General features: G+C 37.6%; 1 protein-coding gene across 1 annotated transcript; it reads left to right on the forward strand.

The window, feature by feature from the left end:
* The first annotated feature begins 3113 nt into the window (after window positions 1–3113).
* LOC137732333 (uncharacterized) lies at window positions 3114–10885 on the forward strand. The gene is made up of 11 exons (XM_068471643.1): window positions 3114–3419; window positions 5130–5232; window positions 5314–5807; window positions 5893–6043; window positions 6436–6636; window positions 7286–7453; window positions 7575–7949; window positions 8485–8564; window positions 9015–9375; window positions 9705–9917; window positions 10278–10885. The coding sequence occupies exons 2-11, from the start codon at window positions 5188–5190 to the stop codon at window positions 10611–10613; spliced, it is 2424 nt and encodes an 807-aa protein (XP_068327744.1). The 5' UTR covers window positions 3114–3419; window positions 5130–5187; the 3' UTR covers window positions 10614–10885.
* Window positions 10886–12063: the final 1178 nt, after the last annotated feature.

The following is a 12063-nucleotide window of genomic DNA, read 5'->3' on the forward strand; positions in this document are numbered from 1 at the left end:
AAATACAGAGTGATCTAAAGAGGCGGGAAGAGTCGAAGACCCAACCCCCCGCGCCCACAACAATGGAGGCCCCGACCCCCAAACACAGCTCGAGCTCCAAGAATCCCAGCAACCCATCTTCGTCAAGGGCACTGGTTCGCCTCCGGCTTCGACCTCTCCATCACCGATGGCTTAATGCATGGATCTGCTCCGCCTCCGACGACCAGGTCAGCGACGGCGCCGCTCAGTGGGACTAACCGGTCTCCGAGTTCATGGCGCTGGCCGAGCATACTTAGGGCTTCAACACCCGGACTCTGTCTACAGCTTCGCCGACGCAGGCGACGGCTGCAAAAGAGTGATTAAATATTAGAGCTTTTCGTTCATTTAATTTCTTGGGGAAGTATTAGAGTGTTATTTGTAATTAAAGTTGAGATTAGATTGTGTTTGATTGTTTATGCAGCTTTCGTGGACATTTGAGAAGGAAGGGACGAAGCTCTAATGGCGATGCAAGTGTCAGCCGTCGCCAAACAGTAAGCAAACGACGGCAGCAGTGTTGGATTTTCTCATGGATGCAAATGTTGGGCTAAGTGTAAATTTCTTGCTTTTTTCTTATTTTATCTTATATTTGATACATAGCCGACTCCCCTAGTGACATAAGGCTTTGTTGTTGTTGCAGTGTGTTATATGCTTAGGAAGTGATTTCCGCTCTTTTCTTCCCGTGCACTCCTGTTTATTTCTCTCATTTGAATTGAATAAATCACGAGAGTTAAGGGACCGAAACAAACACGGTGTGCAGAGGAGAAAAAAGGATGTGCGATGTTCACTACGGCTATATATTTTGTGATTGCTGCCAGATACATAAGAACATAAAACCAGGTTAAAATCCACCTAATTTTGACCCCCTATTGGAATTGTTGAAATTTGTTAGAAGTTTAATTGTGATTTAGATTCTTGAAGTATTTTGTGTTTCTGAAGAAACCCAGATGGGTGATCGCACCTGCTATGCTTTAAACTTTAGTCATGAACCTTGTTTTGTAAAAGATCATGATTTTGTGTCCGTTTGATGTTACTGATGCATGATCGTGATAACATTAGGTTTATGGGATAAGACGGTGTTGCATTACACGGAGTCTTTTAGACTTCTAAATTGCTGTTGCTGATTGGTCATGTCTCATGTCGATAATGGAAATCTAACATACCGATTCCTTGTTTTGCTAACTCTTGAGAAGCTGCTAATTGAATTTTCTTCTGTTTGTACATACAAATGCATATGAGCGTAAGTATAATGTGTTTCCTGGTCTCATTCATGCTAGTATATGTATGTATAGGAGGAAGTTGTGAGAAAAACTCAATCATTTGAGAGGTTGAAAGTGGAAGCTGAGAAGTGTCTAGCACAGAGTGAGAAGATTACCAATGAGAAGATAGAATTTGAATCCGCTATTTATGCAAAGGTGCACCATACCATACCTCTATGATTTATTCACCGATATTCTCTTTGCGTGCTCAAAACGTTTCTTTATTTTGTAAATGGAGCTTCAAACTTCACCTGTCATATAATACAGTGTTCAGCAGATGATATACCCTTGTGAGAGTTGGATTTTCATATGAAAATTTCCCTGCAGTGGTTGAGAGTCTTGTATTCGATGTCGTAGTTTCTCAGATGTTCCTTAGTTTTGAACTAATTAGCATGACCATTCCAAATGCGTTTCAGAATCATAGTTTGATCTTCTGATCACTTTTTGATGCCTTGAGTATTTGGAATTTGGTTGACTTGATCATTTAGTTGAAAAATATCCTTTTGCAGTTCTTTTCCTGAACGTATTGATTGACATTTATTTAACGTCTTCTAGTTCCTCGGCGTATTGAATTCAAAGAAATCTAAACTAAGAGAGATTTGAGATAAGCTTTCAAAACAAGAGGTTGCTGGAAAACTACCAGAAGAAGAGGAAGTGAGTTCAGACCAAACTGAACCTTATGTCAGTGGTGATGAGAACAGTGAGGAAGAACCTTTCAAAGATCTTCCAGCTACCTCCAAGGATGTTCCGACGACTAGATCTCGAGGTTAAGGTCGAAAGAGGGGAACGCACAAGTAGTGTATCACTTGTCGGTTCTGAATTTCAGCATATGCTTATGCCAATACAGGTTTCCATGATCATCCTTTAAGTTTGTTTCTTCATATCTAGTTTGTATGTATTGTAGATTTCCTTTTTACTATTATTGAGATCTTCAGAGGAATACACACTTTTGCAACTTCTATCAAGATCATTTTGGTTCATAACTGTTCTAAGTTTCGGAAACATGGCTGAACCACAAATTGGTTCATCCGGTCTGGTTCGGGTTTTTAGGCCAGTTTTCTTTGTTATGCTTCAAAGTTTCAAACCCATTTCAACTGCACTCACCAAAATCTAGAAAATTTAGAGGGTTGAATTGAATAATACTACAATTCTTTCATGTGCTTCATGGGATTTGCCTGCATACCTAACAATTCCTCTCTAAGGAAAGTAGGAAGTGATTCAAGAGCTGCATCACATTGTGCACCCTGCAAAAGTACTAGGTTCAAATCCGTTGTAACGCAATTTTTACAACAAACCAACATCAACATCAAAACCTTATCTCATTAAATGAGGTCGGCTATTTGAATCTTAGAACGCCACTGTGCTCGGTTTTGTGCATAGTCTTTTGTTAGATGTGTACTCCAAATCTTATCTTAGAGTCCTTTCCAAGTCTTCCTAGGTCTTTTGCTACCCCTTTGTCCTTGAGCCTCTGTCTCATAACCACATCTTCCAACCAAAACGTCTATAGATCTTTGTTTCACATGTCCAAACCACATTAGCCATTTTCTCTGATCTTATCTTCAATTTTAGCTACTCCTACTTTACCTTGGATATCCTCATGTTAATCATGTCCTTTCTCATGTGCCACACATCCAACGAAGCATTTCCATCCCCGCTACACTCATCATGTATGTGTTGATGCTTGACCGCTCAATATTCTGTGCCTTAAAATATTAATAGGTTCATTGCCGTCCTATAAAATTTCCCCTTCAACTTCAAATCTTCAAATTTATAGCGCAATATATATCCCCCAATTTGGAGGGGGTAAATGGGACTTTCATTGACAAAAATAAAAGGATTTTAATTTGGTGGGGGTGTAAATACTAAATAGCGGATACTCGTGTTTTCCATTTTTCCCGTTAAATTTTGGTTCTCTCTGGAGCGCGCTGCGCACCTGTCATCCTGGTTAAAATCCAAACCCAAATCCACGTTTACTTGGACTGATAGATTGCTCCTTTTTATTTTCTCCTGCTTTTCTCTTTAAGGTTCTTCAGAACGACCTCGAACTCTTTCGTCGGTGATTTCTGCTGCGAATTACGAAAGCAACCTCCGCGCCGTTAAGACGGAGGAACACCGTCGTACAAACCACGGATCAAGCCACTGCTGGTAATTTTACTTTTCTGATTTTCTGATGGAATTATATTGGTGAAGGGCCAAGAATATGTGCGATTCCAGTTATCTTATATTATTTTTTAGTTTATATTTTCAGTGTTTTCGCTTCCCCTAAACCATTCTAAATTACGCTGCCCGACCCTATCCTACATCAAATTGGTACCAGAGCAAGGTTTACGTTCATCTAGGGTTTGAAATTTTAATTCTTGTTATTTTTTTATGAGTAAACTGTCGATTTTCCCTCAACTTTCGACTTACCTCCAACCTTTTAAATTGGAAAATCAACTACTATGCTAATTCTTTTGGCCGATTTACCTGATGTTAGTTCTTCGTTCATTCCATCCAAATTTCTGTTAAATGAAAACGTGTGCACAACATGTGAGGCGAGGGAAGTTTGATCGCTTTGTTCTTTAAAATAATTGAAAATCTTAGATTTCTAAAATGTTGACCTGTGCTAATCTGTGTGATTTTATAGTTTTTGTGTCCAAAAGTCTAGCGAATTGACATTTTTGTTCTCAAAAGAGAGTCATATGGTGATAAGAATTAACTTTAATTTTTTGGAAGAAATATGTGGAAAACTAAGTAGGGGAAATTGGCCAAAAAAAATTAGTTTTAAGTCCTTGATTTTTCAATTCAAAAGTTTAGGGGTAAATCGAAAATTAGGTGAAGGTTTATGGGGGAAAATCGGAAGTTTGCTCTTTTTTATTTCATTTCATTTTTTCGCAGGAAGATAACACTCGATTCTTATTCATAAACTAATAGTTCCTTGAAGAATTACAATGGATCTTTATAGGGGAACCAATACAAAAACAATCAGTAAAAAATTCCCAACTCTAGTAAAAGTATTCCCAGCTGAACTAATAATTGGAATAGACAGCCCGTTCCTATTGGGATTTGGAAAACATTTCTAAATCAAATAAAACAAAAAACTAGACTGTAATCCTACTTGAAAATAGCCAAATGGGAAACAGAAAGCTAAACGCTGAAGGGGTTGTCAATGATGTCCTCATCAATTTAGAACCTCTATATGGAATCAGATCTTCAACGTTAAAAGTTAAACTGAACCCCATTCATGGAGGGTATTCTAGCACATGCGTTGGAACCAACACTTTGCGAAATTTTGAAGGGTCCAGTACTACGGGCTTGTAACTTCTTTGCAATTCCTTGATGAAATCTTTCCAATTTAACTCGAACCATGATTAGCAACTTTATATTGCACCAGGGTTCCTACGTCACGAAGTTTAGTGGTGTGTTGTGATGTTTTAGGACTTCTGTTTTTCAAGATTGGTTTTTCTTAAGAAGGGTTGAATATCATTAGAGCTTTGCTTACTGAGTAATCGGAGCGTATTATTTTCTGATTAAAATCCCACCACGTGAACCAATAATCATTTTTCTTTTGCCTAGTGAACCATCAAGAATTATTACATATGAACCTGCAAATATTCTAGATTCGTTGCAGAAAAATATTTCAGATTTGATTCCATGTACACTATTAACTTAAACTGGAGATTAATTTGGAGGGAAAAGAAGCTCATTATCCAAATTCAGAGTAAATTAAGTGTTAATTACAAAAAGAAATGAAGGATGAAAGGCTAAATCAAAATTTTCAAGTTTATCCCCCAAAAATTATTTATAGGGTGACATTATTTATTTTCGTCTTTGGTGGGTAACAGATCTTGCTATTCTGTTTGTGGTTGCCCGCAGGACGCTAATTGTTTGATTGTACGTACCTTGGCCGTATTGTTGGCAGTTAGTACAAACAATGCTTGCTGGAGTGAGGATCATACCCCGAGACCAGATTGATAAGGTAAATCGCATCCTTTGTTCATTCTGTTGTTTAATTTGTTGTTTTCGAGAGTAGTTTAATGTATTCTGTTATTGTTAACAGGGTGAGAATCTGAGTGCTCCTGGGAAAGAAAAACAAAAACAGAAGAAGAGGTCGGGTAATAAGGAGAATAAGTGCAGGAAGGAAAAGAAGCGCTCTCACTCTAGTAGTTCGGATGGGGAAGAGCTTGATAGGATAAAGAAGGGGTCTAAAAAAAAGTGGTATTCATCAGACGAGTATTCATCATCATCATCATATTCGTCAGGCGTTGAAAGTGAGGGAAGTTCCGACCGAGATAGAAGGAGGAGTCAGAGTAGGAAAAAAGGTAAGAGAAGTACTGTGGATGATTCAGAGGATGAGGCCAGTTATGGGCCAAAAAGGAGATTAAGGAGGGGAAGGAAAGAATATGTATCAGAAGATCATTATTCTTCTGCTTCTGATGGTAAAGACAGTGATAGTTCTGATAGAAAAGAAAGGTGCAAAAACGGAAGTAAAAAAGACAGAAAGAAAAAGAGTAAGCGAAGGAGTCTAGGAGGCACGGGGGATGAAGAATTTACTGGTAGGTATTCTATGCTATTCTTATAAAAGATATTTTTATCTAATCATACGATCTTAACATATTCACATTCCTTTCGTCGATATGGATGGAGATAGAGAACCCAATCGTTTGAAAGATGGGGAGATTGCAAGGAAGGAATTTGGCTTAGAGTGGATGCTTAGACCTGAAGGAAAAACAGATAGAACCCCTACAGTGAATGTTGAGGAGCAGCCAAAGGAAACTCTGACTGAAGAGGTATATTTCCATCTTGTAAAGCGAGAATTTACCCTTCTAGTTCTACTAAGTTGGAGTTACAAACTAGTCCATAAAGTTTATATTATGTGGCAAATAAGTTCATGTTTGTTTTGTTTGGTGTGGTCAGAGATGGCACATGAAAAATTATAGATTTAACCCATTGGCTTATTGGTGTAGATAAGCAATTACTATTGTCCCCAAACTAAACAGACGATTTTTTGTTTGGGAGGTTAATTGCCACATTTTAGAGTTTAAAGACTAAAATGGACACGAGGGAACTTACTGTAGTTAAGCGCAAAGAGTTTAACCTCCTGAAAATAACAAATTGTTTTTTGCTTCTTTTTACAGAGTATTTTGTTTACTGACTACTCTTTATCTTCCCTGTGTTTTAGATAAAGGTCAATCCCAGGGAATTAAATCCATATTTAAAGGATGACGGATCGGGTTATCCAGAAGATACAGATGAACCTAAAGCTGCTGGAAACCAACTTTTGTCTTCCTCAGTTGTTGGGGATGGAGGTGCAAGTTGGAAACTAAAAGCTCTGAAGCGTGCAAAAGAGCAGGCGACTCGAGAAGGACGAAGGCTCCAGGAGGTATGCTGATATGGAACCAAAGTGGGGCGTGCCCTAACTATGTAGGGTGTTTTAGTCATATAATCTCTAGGGTTTTAGTATTTTAATATCTAGGGTTTTAGTCTGTTGATTTCCTTCTTTTATATGGACTAGGCGGAAGGGCACCTGGGATGCATTTGGTGTGTGAGAGTTACTTGCAGAAAGAGTGTGAGAGAGAAACTATAGGAGAGTGCATGCTAGTGATATTACTCAATAACCCATAACCTTACCAAGCTTAAAGGGGGTATAATAGTAATTTTACCCTCTTTGGTTGACAAAGAGGGTTCTCTTAGTTGATAGTAATTTTCCTGTTCTGGTTTGGATTAGATTCCTAGAATAAGTTTACTTTCCTATATCCTTTAGGTTTAAATCCCCTTGTTAATCAGATTGGAATGAGGAGTTGATGAATTAAATTCTGAGAATATTTTCCTGCGAAAGGAATATGTTGGTGAGAGGCAAAGAACGGGGGAATAAATTGGTATTGAACTCGCTTCCGCTAATTTACCTGAACCCCATTTCCCAATCCCATCTTTCTAGGTCTTAGCAAGCATCACTAGTTCACAAACTACCTTGTTTTGCTTTTGGTTTTTGGTATATTTCTTTGCGCTCTAATCCTTGGTTTTTTATACAGGTTGTCGGAGAGCGTTGGGGTTCTCTTGGTCAACTGACGGTCTCTGTGGCATCTAATAAAGCTGCCCAATCTCGTGCTCATCTACAGGCCATAAGAAGTAGACAGAAAGGGCCGAGTGAGGAACGCCAACCAGATTCCAGCAATCAAAGTGACAAGAATAATAAAAAGGTATATGGGAGAGCTCTCATTTTTTTGAAAATGCTTAAATTCAACTGTTATTGGCATTGTTTTTAACATGAGTTAAAAATTAATATTTGTGTCTTACATACTACGTGAATTTGATTTCTAGGACACTAGTCGGCACTACCTGAAGGATGTATCTTGTGGACTCCCTAAAATGAGGGAGCCTAAAGTTCAAGATAAATTTTCCTGGATAAGGCGAGGCGTTTCTACTCAGGATTCTAGTCTTTTAGCGGATTCAGTAGCTAGCATAAATAAGTTTTCAAACGATGGAAGCTTCATGTCTGAAGTTCTTCGTAAAAGGACTGATGATTTTAGTGGTCATGCTCATGAAAATATAGCAGCCACTAACAAACCAAGTGAAGCCACTAGCAAACCAAGTGAAGTGAGTGCTGCATTTCATGAACTAAGTGCGAACCAGTTGGCAGCTAAGGCTTTTCAACTCCGTATGAAAGGAAAGCTAGAAGAAGCCGAGGAACTTCTGGTAAGAAGCATACAGTATCCTCTCTCTCTCTCTCTCTCTCTTTCTCTCTCTCAAAGATTTATGTCCTATATGCTAGTAGATTGGATTGCCCGTAGTCTTGTCGACAACATTTGAAATTAACCACCCAGTTTATTGGGCAACTTAGGATAGAAGTTGATTTCTAACTTCTGATGCAGTGGAAATTACTCTTCTAGAGTTGGGGCAATTTTGGTTCTTATCTTGGTTAGGGAATTTGCTGTCCTTTGTTTGCTGGTTTCTTTTTTCAACCACACAAAATCTTTACATCTTTGCTTGGCTTGTGTCCTGCCATTTTTGCATGCATTTATTTATTCCTAAAGAGATGCCTATGTTTCTCTCTATTGGGTTATTAAAATATTTCTTATGATTATTAATTTATAACAATGTTACCCATTTGTTTTGTAATTCCTTAGGATGCTGACAACTTGTTATTAATTGATTTTTCTTTTTGTTAATATAACAATAATATAACGATCTTTTGTTTCAGTGATTAATTGATTTTTGTTTTTGTTAATAGCAAGAAGTAGAAAACAGAAAGGCAAAGCAGGCTAGTGGAGATAATTCTGTGAGACCAGGAAATGAACAGAGCACAAGCAGGTAATGTTGTATATTCTTATTATCTTATTTTTTTTCCTATTATTTGTGTATTGTCTAATGTTTTTTGTTGTAAATAAGAGACAATTGTGGACTAATTCTTTAAGTTATAAAAAGGAACTGTGGAGCAGAGTAGTATTTCTATTGGCAAACATGGGCCAACCCTTCTGGGTTTTTTTTTTGCAGTTGTTGAAATTGAGTATTCAGTTCTTGTCTTATCCTGTGTGCTTTTACCATTTTTTTAAACGAGTACGAGATAAAAGTTTGTAAGGATGATGAAATTGCAGTACAGAACTGTAGTGCCAAGTAGCATTTGTAACATACATGGGCCATTTCTTACAGGTTTTGTTTTGCAATTCCTGTCGAGGAGTGTTCATTTGTTGATTGATTTCCTGTACACGGTGATTTGTTTTTCGGTCAGAATTTGGTCTAATCAGATTGCCTTTTATTTAGACATGTTATGCAGGAAATGAATCTTCGTCAGAAGAAAAAGGAGGATGATGCTGATATGCATCTAGCTCAAAGGATTACCCAGAACAAAAAATACAGTATATCTGGTCAGGCAGATGATGAATATGACTATGATGATGCTCCAAGAAAGAAGTCCAAGAAAAAGCAGGGTAGTGATCAGAAAGTCACTCAGAACAACAGTTTTGCAACTCGATTTGCAACGCAGCAGGAGAGATGTTTTTTTTGTTTTGAAAATCCGAGGAGGCCGGCGCATCTTGTTGTGGCCATAGCAAACTTCACATATTTAATGTTGCCACAGCAGCAGCCTGTTGTGCCTGGTCACTGTTGTATTTTACCAATGCAGGTACGCTTAATTTAGTTGCTTCTCTTATGTTGTTTGTTTCAGTAGTCATTTGATAATGAGCACGAGCATTCCTTCTTTACTTTAAAGCTTTAGAAGGGAAAGTTCATTCTTTAACAAGGAATTATCATTTTCCAAATGTGAGGGTGTTGAAAAATCTACCGCCTTCAACCCAAATGAAAAAAGTGATTATTGGAACCCTTTTCAGGTTAATGTGCAACATCCAAGTCGATTTTAATACTAGGGAATGTAAATTTAGTTTGCCCTTTTACGATTACTTCAAACAGTTTTGTTAATATGAATTTGATTCTGATCCATATAACTCTTAACAGCATGTGGCTTCCACAAGAACTGTTGACGACGATGTGTGGCAAGAAATTCGAAATTTCAAGAAATGCCTTATTATGATGTTTGCAAAGCAAGAGAAGGAAGTAGTTTTTCTTGAAACTGTGATGGGGTTGGCTCAACAACGCCGCCACTGTATAGTTGAGTGTATTCCTATGCCCCATGAAATTGCCAAAGAGGCTCCTCTATATTTCAAAAAGGTAATGATTGTTCTTATTTTCATTTTAAATGCTTTGATTTTCTGCTGCTTGTTTTGAAATTTTCACTTGTTTATGGAAAAATCCTCATGATTTATTCCCTTTTCCGGGAACCTGTGACGTTATTTCATGTAGGCATATCTGTGGTAGTAGATCTAGATAAATACACATACAAGTGCATGCCCAGCGTGTAGTTTTATTCAAACACATGTATACATATAGATTTTATTAGGTTCTCAGTTGTTTCGTGTATAAAATATTCTGAACTGAATGTTTATATACATTTTAATCTATGATGTTGAATTTAGTCCGATTTTAATTTTTCTACTCATTTAAACTAAAAATGCATAAAATTTCTCATAGGCAATTGATGAAGCTGAAGATGAGTGGAGCCAGCACAATGCAAAGAGACTAATTGATACAAGTGTGAAGGGCTTGCGTGGGTCGATTCCAAAGGACTTTCCATACTTCCATGTGGAGTTTGGATTGAATAAAGGGTTTGTCCACGTTATTGATGACGAACAGCAGTTCAACAGCAGTCTTGGACTGAATGTCATTAGAGGCATGCTACAATTGCCTGAGGAAGACATGTATCGTCGCCGAAGACACGAGACGGTGGAGGCACAAAAGCAAGCGGTTAAGAGCTTCGATCAAGATTGGGCAGCTTTTGACTGGACAAAACAGCTTCACCAATCGTAAAGCCATATTTTCCGATCATTTGCTACACAGAGTGACTTTTAAGGCGTTGGTGTATCTTGTAACCGGGTTGTTTAAGTTGCGTTTATCTTGAACCTCAGTAGATTTGGTTGCCTGTGGTTTAGAATCCTCACTGGGAAGTGGGAAGTTTCAACATTGGAACATTGTTTACGCTTTGAATATGTAGTTACAGTCTCACCTTAGCATTAAGCAGGTTTCTGCACCTTAAATTGTAATATACATGCTGATCTTGATATTTGAAGAAATTCTATTGGCTCCAAATTTTAGCATTCGGACAAACTTGTCTTGGAATGTTTTGGTTTTCGAGCTATAATTTGCTATAAACGGTCAAATTATAAACAAAATCTGCCATGTATCATCACTAGAATGCTAAACCGGATTCCCTCTAGACACAAAAAATCTGAGGCTAAGGATCAAATGATCTGGACCATTGAAATTTGATCAAATGGCTACAATTATTATAACTTTTAGACGGGCCCCCTGTTTGTAGCCGTTATTGATCCTATCAAAGAAAATATTGGTTGATTTTTGTTTTTTGTTTTTCTTTGAAGAAATCTTTTCTATACAATTGATAGCGGAGGGAATTGAACATAGAACCTAAATTGCCCAGTATTGGATCAACTAGAGTTTCTCTTACCACTACAGTTTATGGGCAATTTGGAATTACTGTTCCTAAAAAAAAAAAAACTGTTTTTACTGTGCTTTACAAACAATTAGCTATTAAATAAAGTTTTTGAACATTTGGTAGACTGTATTTTCAAAAGAGTTATATTTTTATAAAAATTAATAATTATTGTAGGCATAATTTACTGAAACAATTATGGAGGCCATAGAGAGAGGAGGTGCGACACAGTAGAGAGAAAGAGAGAGATGTGTAATTGTGAGGTGTGTGTTAGATCATCTCATTGTGCCTTTATTTATAGTAGTAGGGAAGGTAAATTCCTTACCCCAATAAGATTACAACTCTAATAGGATAATATCTAGTCTAAGAGACATGGTAGAATCTCACAAGGATGTCTCAGATATGATAGGATTTACACGATCACATTCATAATTTAATAAGACTGCAACACTCCCCCTTAAGTGTGTAAATACTCAACTAAATGACGCATCAAGTCTTCATTGATGAGGTAAGTACAGTTGATGAAGTCATCAGCACAATGCACGAATGTGAGTCTCAAATCAATGAAAGAATGCATAAAAGGTAAAACTCACAAAACCTCGCTATGGTAAACCCAAAGGTGGGAGAAAAACCCAGTAAAAGAGCTCTCAAGGTATGACCAGCTCAGGATGGATGCCTCGTCAAAACCTAGTTAGGTAGCAAAAACCTAGTGGAAAAAATCCTCCTAATCGTAGGGAAAAAGAGTACATTAAGATCAAGTGAGTATACTTCTGGATACTCCCCCTGAGTTTGACAAAACTTCCAAATGAG

This window comes from Pyrus communis, chromosome 4, assembly GCF_963583255.1.
Source record: "Pyrus communis chromosome 4, drPyrComm1.1, whole genome shotgun sequence".
NCBI classification, from domain to species: Eukaryota; Viridiplantae; Streptophyta; class Magnoliopsida; order Rosales; family Rosaceae; genus Pyrus; species Pyrus communis.